Source organism: Anabrus simplex, chromosome 4, assembly GCF_040414725.1.
Source record: "Anabrus simplex isolate iqAnaSimp1 chromosome 4, ASM4041472v1, whole genome shotgun sequence".
NCBI classification, from domain to species: Eukaryota; Metazoa; Arthropoda; class Insecta; order Orthoptera; family Tettigoniidae; genus Anabrus; species Anabrus simplex.
In genome coordinates this window covers 3988782-4010242 of record NC_090268.1, presented here as the reverse complement: position 1 = coordinate 4010242, position 21461 = coordinate 3988782, and the positions used below count along the sequence as shown (strand labels likewise).

Genomic DNA, 21461 nt, shown 5'->3' with positions numbered 1-21461 from the left:
ATTTAAAACTTTTACAGTGGGACCTTTAGGGTTGTAGCTATTGCCCATTTCCTTCAACAAACCTAATATGCTTTACTTTGATTGGAACTTTTTGAGTACAGGTTGCACATAATTATAGCCTCTATCCTTCAATGGATATGAGATCTCCATGCCAAAGAAGGTACAAAAAATAAAAACATAAATTTTAGAGAAATTAACATTTATTGTTGTCATGGATGTGACTGTAAAGCTACATTTCTTGAGAAAGATGAATATTCTTGCCTTGAACAAATAGTTTCATTGTTTGTTTTCAAGCTTTAAATCACTGCTTCTTTCTATACCATGCTCTATAGACCAAAGAAGTTGCTTCTGTAGAAGAATGCAATTTACTTGTTCAATAAGAGTAACATTATTTTTATTATTCTTCAAGTGATCCACAACCACTTGACCTCTAGTGCGAAAGCCATGCAGTTCCACAGACACGTGACAGTCACGCTTCTTGATTATGATCTCCGGCCAGAGAAATATCGCTGCTACAACAGCGTCGCATGGGTACCATACAGACAACTGGGCTGCAGTGTAGACCTTTTCCTCTACAGCATTTAGCAACTTGACTGCTTCATTGTTCATTTTCCCTAAAACATTGAATCTCCAGTCCTGGTAAAGTGACAGAGAAAATTAGATAAGTATGATGTTATTTGCTTGTGAAGAAAGTTATGTTTCTAATTATCTTACAGAGTGACCGAGTGAGTGGCTATGCGGTTTGAGTTGTGTAGCTGCCAGATAGTGGGTTTGAACCCCACTGTTGGCAGCCCTGAAGGTGGTTCTCCATAGTTTCCCATTTTTGCACCAAGCAAATGCTGAGACTGTACCTTATAATACCAATACAGTTGGTCCGTTAATGGAAATTATAAATTTTCCAGCTAACTCGTTCCTGGTTGCCAGCGTTTCACCCCAGTGTGCTAAGCTAGGCTCACCAGTTGGTAAATGGCACACCATGGAGGCCACTCTGTAGGCTACTTGGAGCCACCAGCAGTGCCAATGCACTATGAGAGACTTTGTCTCATTACCAAAAAATTTATGATAGAGGGAACCAACATCTATAGAGACTGTATCTTAATTAAGACCATGATTGTTTCCTTCCCATTTTTTACTTTTACAGTTTTATGTGTAACAATAAGATCAGTGTAAACTGGTAAACTGGGGTGCGATTGGGACAAATTGACTGTTGAAGAAAAATGGTTTAATATTTAGCAAAAACAATTATTTCAGCTATGCTTTGGCTGAATATTATGTATTCAATTCTCTCACCTTAGAAGTATTTGTGATTTCTTTACTTGCATAATTTCCCCTCAAAACTGGAGTGAAACTATGGCAAGGCAGCTCACGAATGGGAAACAGCAGAAAATTAACAGTCATAATAACATCCCGTAGTTCTCGTGAGCATTTCTAAGTGACAATTTCTTGGATGTTACTAGATCAATAGCTTCAAACAGCGTAGCCACTGTATCATCATTTATATCAGAAGCAAATACATTATAATACCGATTAAATGATTAAAAAGAAAAAATGATTAACAAAATATAAGAAAAATGGTATCTGCCCAGAATTTGGCCAAATCACTGGCATCAAGTGTAGTATAAGGCACATCTGAGTACTTTTTCATGTACAAACTTTACAAAACTATTTTTAATCCAGATTACGTTACACATGAGACCATCTTTCAAACACAATATGAAATAAGTTCCCCCGGTGTAAATAAATTCAATGTTATCACACACCATTCTGAAATGGAACGTATTCTACTATAAACAGTAGCAGGAAAATCTAAGCTGTACAACAATTCTCTGTATTCATCATGACTAAATTTTTCAAGTGGAATTTTAATTGCAGGTTGCCACTTCGTTGTTTGATGATACACAAAGACACAACACTGAATAGATCTTAAGTTTATTACGACATAAGAACATTTTAAATATGCCTGTATAACTTTTGTTCATCGTAAGACTGAAGATGTTCCTTTCACTTTATTTTAAACAGTAAACATTTTAAGTACTGAAAGGAAGAACGTTTTCTTGATAAAACAAAGTTGACAAAACAGGCTAAATATGACTTATATTACATACATTATAATTATAGACTGTTATGCCTCTCAGCGTTCAGTCTGCAAGCCTCTGTGAAATTACTAAACGTTGCCACAATCCTCGATTTGCAACTAGTGTTGTGGCCTCATTTAGTTCTATACCTTTCATCTTTAAATCGTTAGAAACCGAGTCTAACCATCGTCGTCTTGGTCTACCTCTACTTCTCTTACCCTCCGTAGCATAGTCCATTATTCTCCTAGGTAACCTATCCTCCTCCATTCGCCTCACATGACCCCACCACCAAAGCCGGTTTATGCGTACAGCTTCATCCATCGAGTTCATTCCTAAATTAGCCTTTATCTCCTCATTCTGAGCACTCTCCTCCCATTGTTCCCACCTGTTTGTACCAGAAATCATTCTTGCTACTTTCAAGTCTGTTACTTCTAACTTATGAATAAGATATCCTGAGTCCACCCAGCTTTCGCTCCTGTACAGCAAAGTTGGTCTGAAAACAGACCGATGTAAAGATAGTTTCGTCTGGGACCTGACTTCCTTCTTACAGAATACTGCTGATCGCAACTGCGAGCTCACTGCATTAGCTTTACCACACGTTGATTCAATCTCACTTGCTATATTACCATCCTGGGAGAACAGACAACCTAAATACTTGAAATTATTGACCTGTTCTAGCTTTGTATCACCAATCTGACATTCAATTTCTTAGCTACTGACATCAATTTAGTCTTCGAGAGGCTAATTTCCATACCATACTCATTGCACCTGTTTTCAAGATACAAGATATTAGATTGCAGGCTTTCGGCACAATCTGCCATTAAGACCAAGTCGTCGGCATAGGCCAGACTGCTTACTACATTTCCACCTAACTGAATCCCTCCCTGCCATTTTATACCTTTCAGCAGATGATCCATGTAAACTACAAACAGCAAAAATGAAAGATTACAGCCTTGCCTAACCCCTGTGAACAAAAGAACTCATTCTACCATCAATTCTCACTGAAGCCCAATTGTCAACATAAATGCCTTTGATTGATTTTAATAATCTACCTTTAATTCCATAATCCCCCAGTATAGCTAACATCTTTTTCCTTGGTACCCTGTCATATGCTTTCTCTAGATCTACAAAACAAAATCACAACTGCCTATTCCTCTCGTAGTATTTTTCAATTACCTGATGCATACTGAAAATCTGATCCCGACAGCCCCTCTGTGGTCTGAAACCACACTGGTTTTCATCCAACTTCCTCTCAACTAATGATCGCACCCTCCCTTCCAAGATGCCAGTGAATACTTTGCCTGGTATACTAATCAATGAGATACCTCGATGGTTGTTGCAATCCTTCCTGTTCCCTTGCTTATAGACAGGTGTAATTACTGCTTTTGTTCAATCTGAAGGTACCTTCCCAACACTCCACGCTAATTTTACTACTCCATGAAGCCATTATCATCCCTGCCTTCCCAATATACTTCACCATTTCAGGTCTAATTTCATCTATTCCTGCTGCCTTATGACAATGGAGTTTATTTACTATCCTTTCCACTTCCTCAAGCATAATTTCACCAACATAATTTTCCTCCATGAGCTTGGCTGTTCGTAACACCTCCAGGATGATTTCCTTTTACATTGGGAAGATATTCAAAATATTCTCTCCACCTCTCCAGAGATTCCCTGGGATCTATTATGAGTTCACCTGAATTACTCAAAACACTGTTCATTTCCTTTTTCCCTCCCTTCCTAAGATTCTTTATTACTGTCCAGAAAGGTTTCCCTGCTGCTTGACCTAGCCTTTCCAGGTTATTACCAAAATTGTATTGTATTGTATTGTATTGTATTTTATTTCGTCCAACTGATCATACAGTGATATGGGACACGTCAATAATCATATTTACAGTAACAAAGGATAAAACAGTAATCTTCCCACGACTTCTTTTTGGATTCAACAACTATTTGTTTCGCTCTGCTTCTTTCATCTACGTACAAGTCCCTGTCTGCCTTGGCCCTTGTTTTGAGTCATTTCTGATAAGCCTTCTTTTTACGTTTACAAGCTGCTCTCACTTCATCATTCCACCAAGATGTTTGCCTTTTCCTATCTTTACACACAGTTGTTCCTAGGCATTCACTTGCTGTTTCTACTACAGCATCCCTGTATGCCACCCATTCACTTTCTATATCCTGAACCTGCTTACTGTCTACTGCTCGAAACTTCTCACTAATCATATCCATGTACTTCTGTCTAATTTCCTCGTCCTGGAGATTTTCTACCCTTATTCGTTTGCAGACAGATTTCACTTTCTCTACCCTAGGCCTAGAGATACTTAGTTCACTACAGATCAGATAGTGGTCTGTATCATCGAAAAATCCTTGGAAAACTCGTATATTCCTAACAGATTTCCATAACTCGACGTCGGTTAAGATATAGTCTATTATGAATCCGGTACCCCTAGCCTCCAATGTGTAGCGGTGAATAACCTTAAGCTTGAAGAATGTATTCGTAACTGCTAAACCCATACTAGCACAGAAGTCCAGTAAACGCTTCCCATTCCCATTAGCTTCCATATCTTCCCAACATTACCAATCACCCTTTCGTATCCTTCAGTTCTATTTCCAACTCTCGCATTGAAATCGCCCTTTAGCACTATTCTATCCTTGCTGTTGACCCTGACCACGATGTCACTCAATGCTTCATAAAACTTGTCAACTTCATCCTCATCTCCACCCTCACATGGTGAATACACTGAGACAATTCTTGTTCTAATTCCTCCCACTGACAGATCTAACCACATCATTCGCTCATTTATGTGCCTAACAGAAACTATGTTGCATGCAATAGTATTCCTGATAAAGAGCCCTACCCCAGACTCTGCCCTTCTCTTTCTAACACCCGTCAAGTACACTTTATAATCTCCTATCTCTTCCTCGCTATCTCCCCTTACCCGAATATCACTTATTCCTAGCACATCCAGATGAATCCTCTTTGCTGACTCAGCCAGTTCTACCTTCTTTCTTCCATAAGCCCCATTAATATCGATAGCTCTCAATCGAATTCCATTTCGTTCGCCAAGTTGTATCCAAGGAGTCCCTCGCCTGTCAAATGGGACTGGGACTCCGATACTCCCATAGGTCTGAGGCTTGCTCAAAATGTTCTGAGCTCGATAAAAACATGAAGCAGCATGCTACCCTACTTGCACATAGTCCAAGTGAGGATCTCTCCTCTAATGGGTTATGGACCACCGGTGAACTGTATAGTCCTAGCCACCTGAGCACAAGGAGGGCCACGACTCAGAGTATGTCCGAGATGCCCACTCCCATTCCATAGCAACTGGTATCCCGACTCTCAGGACTACTTAACTAGGCCACTCAGCCGTTGCCCATGGTTCACGAACTAGGACGTGACTACAGTAACCCACGCTCTATATTACATGTAATAACAAAATGTAAATATTGGTCTCAAACAGCCAGTCATAAGTCAGCATGTTTCATTTCATCTGGCACGGCTGGATCTGTTCAGAACAGGGTAACGATACTCTAAAGTTTGGTTAGCTAGAGACACTTTACGAATACCTTCTGTTTGGTGATGAGGGCCATCACAAAACTTTCAGTGAATGTGCCGACATCTCTGTACAGGCTAGGGAGTCCCACTAGGCACTACGTGGGATCTTTGCTCCCCAGAAATTAGCCTCGTACTCATATAGGCCAAACAACCTCGGGGCCATATGTCACTCCCTTCCCTTAACACCTTGAGGTCTTGGTCACATTCACACTATTTAATCCAATGGACTGGACATTACGAAATTAGGATTTTTATATTAAATAATAGTTCTGAAGTTAGATAATTTTTCATTTCACTATATCTGAGTTCATACTTACTACTTTACACCTGTAAAACTGAAATACAATTGATAGATCCCTCAGCATGGAAATAGTGGATTGAAATTAGTAGGTGTTCGTTGTTCAGAATTGTTTGTATAAGAGATATTATGTGTGATCTCTTAGGTCTGTTCAATTGGCACGAATCACTGTTGTTCATGTTAAAAATTAAATAACTGGAAAGGAGGTTCAACCTATTCAACACTCAAAGGAAAGAAACGTAGCAATCACATTTCTATTTAAATGGGACCAGTTTCGACCTTAGTCTAGGTCATCATCAGCCATAAAAACATATAAAATGTTTATGAATGTTGGAGGTCAGTTCCACACTCTGTTAGGCACAAAGACATGACACCACATTCTGTCCTGCATAAAGTCACAACACTACTAATCAACATACGAAGATCAAAAAGGCTTGAATTCGCAGACGAACAGATCTGTAGTAGAAAGCCGCCAGCTCCCGGTGACCAGCGCGGCACACTCAAGGTCACACGCTGCGGCCAAACACCAAAGTAGAGTGGAGAACGTTTCGAAGGTCCAGAACCTGTCACGGCTGCGGGAAGCCAATTACGTATATAAAAATATACGACGCCAATTAGTATAACTGAATGAGCACCCGTACTCCAGAAACATTCTCCACTCTACTTTGGTGTTTGGCCGCAGCGCGTGACCTTGAGTGTGCCGCGCTGGTCACCGGGAGCTGGCGGCTTTCTACTACAGATCTGTTCGTCTGCGAATTCAAGCCTTTTTGATCTTCGTATGTTGATTAGTAGTGTTGTGACTTTATGCAGGACAGAATGTGGTGTCGTGTTTTTGTGCCTAACAGAGTGTGGAACTGACCTCCAACATTCATAAACATTTTATATGTTTTTATGGCTGATGATGACCTAGACTAAGGTCGAAACCGGTCCCATTTAAATAGAAATGTGATTGCTACGTTTCTTTCCTTTGAGTATTGAATAGGTTGAACCTCCTTTCCAGTTATTTAATTTTTAACATCAATAATTTCAATACGGAACAATGAAATTTTTATCTTTAAATCACTGTTGTTCAGTTTAACTTCTCTCGCGGCTGCCACTATGTGCACACCACTGTTGAGTTGACACAGATATGAAACGATCTGAAAGAAGGAATATCACATTTAAAGCTGCAGTTTCAAGAGCTATACTTATACTGCAGTGCCGATCAATACACAAAGTACATTTGTTCCGTAGTAACGATGAAAACCAAAGAATGTATGCCGTGCGGTTCTCGATCTCTGCAATAAATGACACAGCCTGTACGGCGTATGGCCTTCGACCTCAATGTGTTAAAATTTTTCTACTTCCAGATGGGGAATCAAACCCAGACAAACGAGGTATGTCATTAAAACCTCAGCTAGGCAAAAGACTATTATTTAGAAACTGTCAAATTTACTTATTTTATAAATTAGTATTTTCCTCATTCCTTCTGTTGATGAAGTGAATCATCAGTTCCCAAGTGTATGTAGAGCGGGAGCAATTTTATGAGGGAGAGGAGCCCACTCTGCTGATCCTTTTCCTTTCGGGATCGCTCACCAATAATGACACCGGGGTAAGGAACTTTAAGATGGTGCAGGGACCTCAAAATCTGGGGGCCAACTTACTGATTACAAGGTCCGCAGCATTAATGACGGGGTGCGTTTTAATAAACACCTGGTCACCCACAGACAGATTGTGCGGCCTTCACCCGTGGTTGTAATTACGCTGGACCTTAGCGTAATAAACCTTTAAATTCTTTCGTGCACGGTGCCAATTAGCTCGGATCTTTTCTGGGCTGGCATTGTCGGGCAGAAGATCATTAATTGACCACAGATTAGATACTGGAGAATTTGGAGTAAAGGCCAACATTAACAAAGCAGGGGTTTGCTTGTGGCATTCATGGATGGCAGTGTTAAATGCAAACGATAACCAATTTAGTGATGAATCCCATTAGAGTGGTCCGCAGAGTGATAAGCGACGAGAACAGATCGCAGGTTATGATTCACTCTCTCAGCATAATTTGGCCTCGGGTAATACGGGCTAGTGGATACATGAGCAATGGATAGATCAAAACAGAAATTCCGGAATTGAACAGAAGTAAAAGCTCTTGCATTATCACTCATCAGAAATTGACAGGGTCCAAAAGAAGCAAATATCTGTTTCAAGCACGAGACGGTGGTGTTGATGTTAGCCATACAAGTTGGGAACAGCCACGTAAAACGCAAAAAGGTGTCAACACACACAAGTATGAAACGATGGCCTTTCCGTGATCTCGGGAAAGGACCGATGTAGTCAATGAACAATCTCTCCATTGAACGAGAAGCTTGCTCGGAAATCAAGAGACCTAGACGAGTATTCGGGGCAGGTTTACTGATGTTACAAGTCTTACAGTATTTGACAAGGGTACGGATCTCACTATCCATGAATTTCTAAATGAAATGCTTACGAATTTTCTCTCTCGTTTTGAAAACGCACAGATGAACCCCCACCTGGGGATTCATGAAAATACTTGAAGAGAGCTGGAACCAGGTTAGTTGGGACTACAATTTTGAGGTCTCTGCAACCACAAGCAGGACAACACAAGACACCATTCTTAAGGATGTAAGGCTTAACATGCGTACCGTATTTCATCCTGTCGATAATAGCTTTTAACTCAGCATCGTCCTCCTGATGTTTGGTTATATCTTTGAAAAGGAAGGGAGAGTCAGTGAGAAATACATTCACAAAGGCTGATCCTTGTTCAGGAGAGGGGTCTGCAGGCTCTGATTAAGGGTTAGAGCTGCCTGGATAGAACATCCTACTGAGGCCATTAGCCACAACGTTTTCCGTGCCACGAATTTGGCGAGCTTCAAATTGGAAGGTTGAGATGCGCACTGCCCAACGTGCAAGATGACCGGTCCTTCACAGCTTGGCCAGTACCCAATTCAATGCCTGATTATCAGTCTCAAGATTGAAAGGGAGATGTTCAAGTACATTCTGAAGCATTCTAAAAAGAAGACAACAGCTAAGGCTTCCAACTCATAAATGGAATAATTTCATTCAGCAGGATTAAGGGCACAAGAAGCATAAGAAACAGGATGACCACCTCTTGAAATTCCTGAAGGAGAACACCGGATATGCCTGAGGAAGAGGTGTCAGTCTGAAGGGTGAAGCATTTAGAAAAGTCTCGCATAGCCAGTACAAGAGCGCTACATAAGGCGGATATCAAGTCCCTGAAGGCTTCACATTGGGCATCACCCCACACAAAACTGGCATCCTTTCATCTGAAGGCATTTAATGGGACTGCCCGTTCAACAAAATTGGGAATGAATTTACGAAAAAAATTAACCATGCCAATGAATCTGGCTACAGCCTTGACGTCCTTTGGCGTGGAGAAAATTCTGGATGGCGGCAGTACTAGACTGATCAATTGAGACACCCTTCCCCGACACAATATGGCCTAAGAAGGACATCTGGTGTTGTGCGAAAGAAACCTTGGTGGCCTTGAGGGTTAGTCCTGCTTTACGCAGTCTTTCAAGCACTTTGTTGAGATGGACAAGCTGTTCCTCGAAGGTATCGCTAAAGTTCACCAAATTGTCAAGGTAATTATAAACGAACTTGAACTTAATGTCAGATAAAACATAATCCAGTAACAAAGTAAGGACAGCAGCTCCAGTCGCCAGCCCAAATGGCACCCGCTCAAATTCACATAGGTTCCAATCGGTCGCAAAAGCTGTGAGGTGCTTTGATTCTTCGGCAAGAGGTATCTGGTAATAGGCCTGATTTAAATCGAAGGTGGTAAAAATTTTTGCATTACCAAACCAACAAAAACAAGAGTGCAAATCAGGAAGGGGTACCGATTGGAGAAACACCTTACGGTTCAACATCCGATAGTCCACTACAGGATGATAACCACCTTGCGGTTTAGGAACCAGAAACACGGGAGAAGAATAGGCTGACTTACAAGGGTGTATCACTCCATCAGTGAGCATTTAAGCTATTATTGCCTTTAGGGCTTTCATTCTGGGAGGTGACAGCCGATACGGAAGAGAGCAAACAGGTATATTATCCGTGACTTCAATTTTGTATTCTAAGACATTGGTGACACCTAACTTGTCGGTAAAGACATCAGGGAACTTATCGCAGAGTTTCCTAAGTTGATTGGCCTGCTCTTCGGGTAAATTATTAAAATCAAAAGCTTTAGGTTCATCAGAATCTTATTTTCTTTTTTTGCTGGGGGATTAACGTCGCACCGACACAGATAGGTCTTACATAAAATCAGCTTCATGGTCCATATCGCACTTCAATAGATTCACAATTAAGTATTTATTATTTTCCACCCAGTCGATACAATTAAGTATTAAGTATTTATTGTTTTCCACCTAGTCGATACAATGATTGCTTAAGGCAATTTAATGGTTAAAAGTGGTACATGTTTCGTATATTATCAACATCTTCAGCCACATAACACTGTTTAGATGAATAATATATAAATTGACAAAGTACGTACTTAATTGTGAATCAACAGATAGGTCTTACGGAGACGATTGGATCGGATAGGCCTAGGAGTTGGAAGGAAGCAGCCTTGGCTTTAATTAAGGTATAGCCCCGCATTTGCCTGGTGAGAAAATGGGAAACTACGGAAAAACCATCTTCAGGGCTGCCAAGAGTGGGATTCGAACCCACTATCTCCCGGATGCAAGCTCACAGCCACGTGCCTCTAAGCGCATGGCCAATTTGCCCGGTGTCAGAAGCTTCAGTAACAGCATTAACGTGACAAGGGTGAATAGGGGAGCGATCACACAGTTCAAAGGATCTTGCACAAAATTTAAATTGGAATCTATTGAGCTGCAGGTCCAAAATCATGCCCATTTAGGCAATAAAATTGGCACCCAATATGAACTGATAGGATAAATATTTTGCCACTAGTACTGGCATTTCCATGTGAAATCATGGACTCTAATCTTGACATCTAGGGATCCTACAATGTTCAATGAGTTGGAATTAGCAGTATGGCAGGTTAAGGACATGGGTTCCAATGTCGGTAGCTTGCAAACAGTTTTCAGCAAATCGTATCAGGTCTCACTCATCAAGTTGATACTACTCCCAGAGTCTAGTAACGCACAGACAGGTTCATTATTCACCTCTATGCATAAGTACGATAGTTTACAAGAAGGTATGGCAGAAATCCCACAAGACTGCAAAGAATGAGCACCAGAGTCAGACTGGGACCAATCATTAGCCTCAGAATTAAGTAAATTGTCCTCCAAGTTTGAGTTTTGACAGATCAAACAAGAAGCCACGCTTTGGGGTTTGCCATCAGAATGGGCAGTTAGTCATCTAGAACTACTATTGCCGGGAGGTCCAGAGCCTGAAGTATTACGTGGGCACTGCCTAGAGAAGTGCCGAGTTGACCCACACTTTCGGCAAGCGGTATTGGGGGAAGAGCCTCTACCCATGGCAGGTTTTGCATTGCCTAAGGCCCCAACCTTATGACAGTCCCGCTTGAGATGAGCAGAGGACCCACAATTGAAGCATGAACGAGGATTACGCAAGTTGGAAGCAGGTGAAGGGGTGGTTTTAGAATTCTGAGGAGAGGGCATGCTCATAGGAGGTGGGGCTAATGCAAGGCGTAACTGGTCGGCATATCGAACATCTTCTGCAGAAACTGTAACGGCTTCCAACTGGGCGAAAGTTGCTGGTCGCGGTGAAAGAGCCAGATATGATCTGTACTTCGGGGCGAGATCTTCAATAATGTTGGCAAACATTTGTGACTCTGAATAGTGGAGCCGGAAAATCCTAGCCTGGAGCTTAATATCTTGAACATATTCAGATAATGACTCGTTGAGGTGTTGCACTCTGAAATAGTGCTTCTGCACTTAAGCAGACAAGGCACGAGAAGGGATGAAAAATTCAAGCACATGTGCATGAAATTGATCTACAGTCCATCTTTCGGAAATGGCACTGACAATATGCTCAGCAAGAGCTCCAGATACATCCGGGTATAGAATTTGAAATACGTGGTTGTTACAGAGATTGTACACTATTTCCTGATCCTTGAACTCAATTAAGAACCGAAGGAAGGAAATAACCTCATCAAACATCAACCTCATCAGTTACAATTCAAAGACACAGTTAAAAACTTAGGAATGATAATGGATAAAAACCTTAGTTGGAACGATCATGTAACAGGCATATGTCAGCGAGTGTTTTATTCCTTACATTCCCTTAAAAAACTCAGAGATTTACTCCCCCAAAATGTAAGAAAACTGCTTATCCAAAGTATGGCAATGCCAATATTCGAGTACTGTGACGTAGTATACAGTAACCTGAACGCCTCACTTTCCATCAAGCTCCAAAAGGCATGCGTTCGATTTACTTCAGATATACCAAGGTTTAGCCATATTTCTCCCGCATTTGGTAGGCTTTCATGGCTACACTTAAGAGAGCGACCAAATGTACACACTCTTTCCCTGTTACATCGTATACTGAACCTTCACACACCTGAATACCTTGCCACACAATTCCATTACCTAGCATCACCTTCTAGTATTCCTACCAGATCATCATTCACTGCAGTACTAAGCATTCCCATTCACCGCTCAACTGGCTACAGTAGATCATTTATAGCCGCCGCCAGCCAAATTTGGAATTCCCTACCTGCTGAAATTAGGAGCGTGTCAAACCACCTCCGCTTTAAGAAACTGTCAAACCTGGTTAATGAATAATAATAATTTCTTATAACATAGTAGGATTAGATCATAGCTGAGTTATTAGGTTAATTAAAACATTTAATTGATACCTTAAGATATTAAACTGTAGATAATTTAGTGTATATTTAACTCTTCATGTAAGTGTATGTATGGTCGGACAGAATAGCAGGCTTCATACCCTGAGTCCCGATAAATAAATAAATAAATAAATAAATAAATAAATAAATAAATAAATAAATAAATAAATAAATAAATAAATAAATAAATAAATAAATAAATAAATACGCAGTCAGCCGAAAATTAGAGATTTCTTTAAACACAGTAGTCAATGGGTGAGGTAAGTTTGAGATAATCTGGGGGAAAACAGGTGTAGGAGGTGCCCGGGAAGGCTTAGAGTGGTCCAGAGGGGTTACTGAGGCATCGTACCTTTGATTCGGGTGCTCTTGAGAAAAGGATGGAGTACAGAAGGCTAGGTTAGAACTAGCGTTAGCCTGCAACATTACGGGCGCAGATAATCTCATTTGTGAAAAGTTCTCGCTAATCTGAGAGACCATCGGAGCATTAACCTCTTGTGTAGGGGTTATGCAACCTAGAAGAGCACTAGATACCAGTGGCGCTAAGAGGGGGTGATGGTTCTGCACCATTGCCTCCGAACCGGGTTGTGTAACAATAGAGGGCAGACACTGAGCCACAACACAGGAAAATCAGTAGAGGTACCAACATGCAAAGAAGATACATAATTTGAGTCACTTACAGGTGTCCTAGCTCCAGACAATGAAACAGAAGATCCCAGGTGAGCATTAGTCACATCAGACTCCTGAATGACACCAGCACTAGATGTCAGAGTACACACTTGAACAGCAACAGATGCAGAACCAGAGTCAACACTTTCACACGTTTCAGATGGGATAGGCACTTGAACTTGGAATCTGTGTTATTCAACTTATTCCCTTCAAGCAAACCACTTATTTTGTCGAATATTCTCGAAAACTGTACTACTAAGGCTTCACATTCCTGCCGCTCAACTTCCGGTAATTTGAGAGACAACAAATCCCTAATTCTGTCCAGGTAATGTAGTAAATGCGCCTTAACCCACGCTAATTGGCCATGCGATGGCTCAGAAGCACAAAATGACACAAGAATGGCGTTGAATTCTAACTTATCTTTAACCACAGCCAAAGACTCACGCAACTCATCTGTAGTTAACTCGGGTATGGTTATAAGCAAATTAAGAGACTGTTTCAACAGGCTAGTGACATCTCCGACATTAACTGCCTCTGTGGATCAGTGGTAGAGTGTCGGCCTCCGGATCCCAAGATAGCCGGTTCAAACCCGGCAGAGGTAGTCGGAATTTTTGAAGGGTGGAAAAAATGTCCATTCGACACTCCATGTCGTACGATGCCGGCATGTAAAAGATCTCTGGTGGCACATTTGGTGTTTATCCGACAAAATTCATTAAATCTCAGCCATAGTATCCCAAGAGAGTTTTGGTTACTCGGTCTGCCATCTAGTGGGCCTAGAGTAAAACGAAACGTCGAAACTGACGAACAGACAGCCAGATGGCGTCAAATTAAAAATGTCTGCATGCAGTAGCTGAGGGCATATGATGATGATGATGATTATTATTATTATTATCTCTAACATTGCCTGTTGAATTAATTTTGTGGATACGAAGTTCATAAATGAGTTCTGACTTTCGTAAATGGAAAGGATTAGGAACAGCACAAGCCATCCTGACAGGTAGAAACAACATTTTGAAGTGATATACGAATCACAAACCTTACTGTGTTTTAGGTTAGGTACGATCACCATTCACTTTTCTTCGCCCACAACCACGCTCTGCTACCAATATGTAACCGGTACTTCAGCGGTCACACAAACACAGTTAAAAGGGAGGAAAGTAAATTAAATTACAAGGTACCTAAACGCTATACACACCATAATCATGTAATGAACTGCGGCAAAAACAGCACAAGTAAATATCAGTGAGGGTAACTTGACGATAACAAACAAGGAACGTGGAACGGTGCTGGGAACCTACCAAGGGCATGGAGTACCTTAGGTTGTGGTTGTCGGAAAAATCAACGGTGAACTTTGACTTTCAAAAATATTATATACCAAATGGACTTTACAAAATAATTACGAACAAGTTCAGCAATGCGGAAAATATCGATACACAGTTTGTGAAATACAAATTACATGTTCCTTGAGACAAACAAATTACATGTTCCTTGACAAGAGCTTCCTATAAGTTCAAAGAGTCAAGCAAATACCGTACATCTAATTACAAACCAAGTTGCACAATACAATCTTGAAGGTAAGAAGAAACACAGTATGCTATTACAATTTAGATTTAAGTTAAACGTACCTTTCCCAAACATCAGTTTAATAGAGTGGCGATTAGGGCAATCTCCTGTGTGATACTTTAACGAAAATTAGATGCAAATTAAAACGGGACTGAAAACAACCGTGCTTACTGTTAGGCCGCCCAGCCTGAAAGCGAGGAGTCGCCGACGATGTCAAAACTCCGGCAGATGGCAGACCAAAGACAGACAGGCTAAAGACAGACCGACTTAAGACAGGCCACGAAATGCTGCCTAGCTCCTTTTAAAAAGGGAACCCTGGCCTTGGAGTAGCCAATCACAACTCTTTCTTTGGTCGTTGACGTTTAAACCACTTTCTCGAATGCATACGATCGCGAATCTTCCATTTCCAGAATAGTAAGAACATATTTCTAGAATGCATATCTAATAAGGGCCAACACACCCTGTTCTAAAAATTCCGCATCACAAACTTTCTGGACTGTTCCAGTAAATATAGAAATGTAATATACTACTTACAACCGACATATGTTAGGAAAATATTTTTTTTACATTGTTCAAGTTAGATAGCTGAATGGAATATAAATAAAATGCTCCAGATCATACAGTAAGTACTACTTAAAAAGATTTACAAATAAAATCTTCTACAAACACTTTCCACCTCCAAGAGATTCTACACCTGTGGCAGTATGCTTTCATATGATTTCCATTAACTTCTTTAGTATCATAACCTTCAATGGTTCCTTTATCTTCGATCCGGAATCCATTGAAAGGTTATAGTATGTGTAAAACGATCACAGCTGCGAATAACACTATCTTACATTTGAATAGGAAATGTATATAAGGACTATAACACCACGGCTTGTGGTAGTTAAGGTGGCTAAATCGCGCATCACTGCTGTCTGGTAGTAGGTTGAATTCACAGGCTGGTACACTTTTTTTTTATTAACACCATTTACAGTGACTGTAATATGGCTACATATCATCCTGTTTTTATTTGGTTCTGAAACGGACCAATGTTACCTAGCATGGTTGGACTACGACATGATGGTCTGTAGGCACCCAGCATTTGAAATGTTGATCACCTTGATTTCAGCACAACGTTGTAATATGTCAGGTGTTCTTCATGTTCCTGTGCATACACTACCCGCAGGCCAGTGAATGGGTTATCCCCTTCCTATCCATTTACTTGGATATGAATCATGAAGATGGTTCCGGACGACTACCAATCCGTGAGGTGTAACAGCTTGGCATGCCTCAGTGATCAGTTGTCGAAGGCGACTAGGATCTTCAGGTTCCTGTTCATACACTATCGTGATGACTAATCCGTCCTGGTGAAATCATATTTGTGATCACTTGAGCAGTGGCACATTCTCTAGCAAATGTGGAAGTTCATTTTGAAGAAAATGAAGGTAGTGTGCTCCTATTAGATATCCATCAAAGAAATACAGAGCGATGAGATTGTCACCCAAGATCCCACACCAGACATTTACTCTCCACTGCACTTGAAATGGGCCCTGTCTTCCCCACATTCCAATACTACATATTGTGGCGATTCACAATGCCATTTTTGTGAAATCGCTATTTGTCCTAAAGCATGACTCTTGACAAAAAGGCTGCGTTATTGGTCACATTGCATAATGGCCATTGACAAAATCATGTCCGTGGAGCTGCTGGTGTAACAGCAGATGGTATGGGTGAAATTAATGATTATGCAGTATACGCATGACTGATGTTAATATGTTGTGCATGTACTAATATGACGGTTATTCTGGACAGTGTCCACAACAGTCTCTTCATTTGGACCAGATGTTATAGGAGCATCTATAAGGGAAGATACCCTTCCAGTTGACCGCAATCTTTGTTCAAGGTTTGGGAATGTATTGGTAGTCAGTAGTCTTCTGTTAGGAAAACGCTTGTGATAGAGATGCTGCGACTGGTCTGTTTTCTGCCTTGTTTCCTCATAAATGAGCAACATATCAATGTACTTGTGAGGGAATGAATTCGTCTTTTTATGATGTGACTTAGTAAGTGTCCATAAACACTGTGTCTGTTAAAATGGGGCATGATCTGTTGGTCAAAAAATAAAATGAAAGGTTAGAATTGAACCACTACTCAGACACCGTGTCACCGGTCCTTAACCGACTCAGCCAAAAAGACAGCATACAAAATGCTCACCAAAGGATTACTATTTAAGTATGGCCGTTCCACATTGAAAGTTAATATCCGTGTCAAAGTCTTCAATGTTGGTTTTAACTTGTTTGTATTACAGAGCACATGGCATTATGGGTACCTGGTGACACACAGGTCGCGAGGTGTTCATAAAACTAAATTATACGCATTATTTGTGTTGCCTATCTCCAAAGTTAGAGAGCTTTGAACGTTTTTGGTTAATTTCCGCTGTCAAAAGTACTTACCATAGATATTTCTGCATGCAGACTTGTTTCCCAAGGCAGCAACGTGATCGGGCAGACGGCACTAGAAAGCACTATATGTGCAGCTTCAGGATCATTATAAAAGTTAAACTCTGCAGCTGAAGTTACATTTCCAATTCCTAAAAGTAAAACTGAGTATAAATGCAACACATTTTATTTCCTGGCCAATTTCAGTTTGGGACATCCTTGAATACTCCTGCTTTGGCCCGTAGAGTTTCATTAATTTATGATAGGTGGCAGTACTATAACTAGCCTTCAAAATGGTGTCTGTAATGGAGGTGCGTACCAAACCAAGACCAGTTATTGAGTTTCTTTTGGCGAAAAACCACGGCATCCTGGATATTCATAGGCACTTGCAGAATGTCTACGGAGACCTGGCAGTGGACAAAAGCACAGTGAATCCTTGGGTAAGGTGCGTTTCATCGTCACAACAAGGTCGAGCAAACCTGCCTCATCTCCTGCGTGCCAGCTGGCTGCACACAGCTGTGACGGCTGCAAAGTTGGAACGTGCGGACATTCTTATTCGAGGTGAACGATTGATCACAGTCAAACACCTTGCCATATTGAAACAACGCAAACCAAATGACTTACCTCAAAGCTACAGACCTATTGCACTACTCAGCACAGTGTATACGCTACTGAAAAGACATCTGTACAACAGGATAAGCTCTATAATTCTTGAACAAGTACCTATGGAACAAGCTGGACTTCGACCAAATCACAGTTATGTCGATCAAGTACTATCAATGACCACCCACACTGAAGCCAGATTCCTGAAAAGACTTAAGACATCAGTTGCATTCATTGACCTGACATCTGCTTACGAGGCATGGCATGATCTATAAACTCCTACGCACAATACCTTGTAGAAGAACAGCTAGACTAGTAAATAACATGTTAACGAATCGCATATTCCAAGTAATTTTGGGAAACACCGTCAGTAATAAGAAGAAACTTGAAAATGCGCTGCCTCAAGGCTCTGTCTTGGCCCCACTTCCCTTCAGCCTCTATATCTCTGACATGCCTGCAACCATTTCAAGAAACTTTGGCTATGTAGATGACTGGGCAATTGCTATTCAGGACAAACAGATCGAAAATACAGAACATACCCTAACTACTGATTCTGGCTATGTAGATGACTGGGCAATTGCTATTCAGGACAAACAGATCGAAAATACAGAACATACCCTAACTACTGATTTATGCATTCTTGAAGAATACTTCCGAAAATGGAGGCTGAAGCCAAACCCAAACAAAACTACAGTGACATGTTTCCACCTAAGCGATAAGCTAGCTAATCGTGAACTAGAAGTGTACCTGGGTAAAACTTGCTTAACCCACACCAATGAATTGAACTATCTGGGGATCACATTAGATAGAAGACTCTCCTTCAAGAAACACTTGAAGGAAATAGCTGTAAAACTGAAGTCTAGAAACAACATACTTCAGAAACTGCGTGGCACTACATGGGGTTCGGCAGCCAACACTTTACGCACCACTGCCCTCAGTTTGGTCTACTCAGCAGCTGAGTACTGTTCTCCAGTGTGGCTCAGCAGAAGCTATATCAAACTTGCTGATGCCCAATTGAATCAGTCAATGAGAATTGTATCTGGCACAGTAAAATCAACACCTACATTCTGGTCACCAGCATTGAGTCACATTCCACCAGCGGAACTCAAACTCAAACATGCCTTACTCTGGGAGTATAAGAAGATAAATGCAAACGATCAGCTACCAATACATCAGGACATCATTGCTGCTGAAGCCAGACATTTACGTTCGGGGAACCCCTCCATCCGGACAGCAAGACACCTGGCAAACAACAATTTCAACCTCTTGCAAACCTGGAAGGAAGAACTGGTAAAAAACATTCAATGTCAGCTGCAAGACATCACAAGCACCACAGCACCAGCAAGTGGCTTCCACGTACTCCAGAAAACATGGTCAACGCTGAACAGGATAAGAACAAACCATGGCAGATGTGCAGATCTTCTCTACATATACCTTCACCAGAATGCAGTTGTGGTGCTCCCAGACAGACCATACGGCACATAGTGAATGACTGCCCAACGCATTCCTATAGTGGCAACTTCAGTGACTTTGTGGAAGCAGGTCCAGCTGTAATAGACTTTATTAACAACTTGAAAGTCAAACTGTAAATAATGTAAATACGTATTTCATTTTTGACTAACGTTGATATGTACAGCCAAATGCTAAATAAATAATAACCTCGCTGCTGAACTTGACGTCTCTGTTGGTAGTGCTGACACACTTATCCACCAATTGGAGTGTTCAAAGCTTTGTTCCCACTAAATGGAAGACCATAAAGAGCAAAGAAGAAACATCTGTGCAGAACTGCTTGCTCATTATGTGGCTGAAGGTGACAATGTCTTCTCAAATATTGTCACAGGTGAAACATGGATTCATCACTTCGAACTAGCAAGAAAACGGCAATCCATGGAGTGGAGCCACATCAACTCTCCCACAAAGAAAAAGTTCCAAACTGTACCCTCAGCCCTCATGGCTATGGTCTTCTGGGACTCTGAAGTGTATCGTGTTAGTCTAAGGAAATTGAAGAAACGACTTCAGCATGTTCGTAGCCACAAAAATGCAAATGAACTTCCCCTTCTGCACGACAATGCAAGACTTCACACAAGTCTGCACAACCGACACAAGCTGACAAAATTGAACCCACAGCCTGGATGCATTATATACTGAACTCCCTTCTTATACAGTAACACAATTTATTCCTAGAAATTCCTAGAAATGGAATATTCACTAGTAAATTTATTTTAGCTTTTTGTAGAAACTCTACTAAAAGAAGATTGTACATTAACTAAGTTTTTATAAAATAAAACTTGAAGGTTTACAGTATTTATTAGGAACATGTTTCAATGTATCGTAATGTTGAGTATTCAGCCCAAAGCCATCATAAGGAAAAAAGCAACACAATGACAAGAGGGACAGGACGAGGTTTGTTAGTATGTGTTACTATCTTTCATCTTAGTTTCCTATGTTTGATCATTTATACCAATTACTTAGATTACTAATATAAATAACAACTGTTGTTTCAGTTCAGCTGGATTACCACAGCAATCTCTAAATGTGTTAGGCATTTTTTTTAACTACACCTGTTTTATGAAAAGAGGTCAGGGTTTATCTCTTTGTTACAGATGATGTGTGAGAAGAGGCAAATCCTATTTAAACTATTATTGTTCCCTGTATGTGAAATTTCATGAAAAAATGAGGGTAAGAAAAGTTGGAAAATTCAAACCCAGCAGAGGTAGTCAGATTTCTGAAGGGCGACACTCTGTATTGTATGATGTTGGCGTGTAAAATGTTTCTGGTGATACATTTAGTGCTTGCCCAATAAAATTAATTAAACTCAGCCATAGATTGCTCAAGAGATACCATCTGGTAGAGTAAAACAGAAAGTCAAAATTGATGTGCATGCTGCCTAAATGGCATCGAATAACAGTGTCTGCACACAGTAGCTATGTTCATACAATTAGCATTTGTTTTCATTGCTGGTGTTCTCCTAATCCACAAATGCTGTTTTCAGTCTGCTAGAAGAAAGTTGCCAGGGACCATCCTACAGCAATGCTCGGTTCTTTTACAAGATGAATTAAATCAGTCATTCCTTTGTCTTTGTTCATCCCTCCCTGAATTTTGTTGACCATTCACTTCTTTGCACTCTTCAGAGCCTCTATGTAATATTATCTGCATCCACTCATCACTGGGAGATTTAAAATAAACTTTTATTGAAACCAGATCTTCTAACAACTGTCTGATATACATACAAGAGAAGAAACACGTTAGAGTCTTAATGAGAAATGGAATGAAGTGATGTCGGCCCTAAGAACACTAAAGGGTAACAACTTATAAATTCCATGACAGTAAGGTAAAAGTACGCTGGAAACAGTCGACAGTATGGAGCGCACCAGACTCCACCGAGTGAACATAGTGAGTCTCTCTCATCGGCAGGCGCGCCCACAACAAGGACAGCACTTCGCTCACTTTATTCGTGCATCACATGTGATAACAATTAAAATTAAGAAAATACGAA

At 40.7% G+C, this 21461-nt stretch overlaps 1 protein-coding gene across 3 annotated transcripts in view; it reads right to left on the bottom strand.

Annotated features, from left to right (window-relative positions):
- Positions 1-206: 206 nt before the first annotated feature.
- Positions 207-21461, bottom strand: part of LOC136872333 (nucleoside hydrolase) — a 168900-nt gene continuing 147645 nt past the window's right edge. For all 3 annotated transcript variants that reach the window (XM_067146143.2, XM_067146145.2, XM_067146144.2), the window contains exons 6-7: positions 17378-17514; positions 207-636 (exon numbers count right to left, since the gene is read on the bottom strand). In XM_067146143.2, the coding sequence (XP_067002244.2) occupies positions 277-636; positions 17378-17514 (497 nt within the window). In that variant the 3' untranslated portion in view covers positions 207-276. The remainder of the gene's footprint in view (positions 637-17377; positions 17515-21461) is intronic.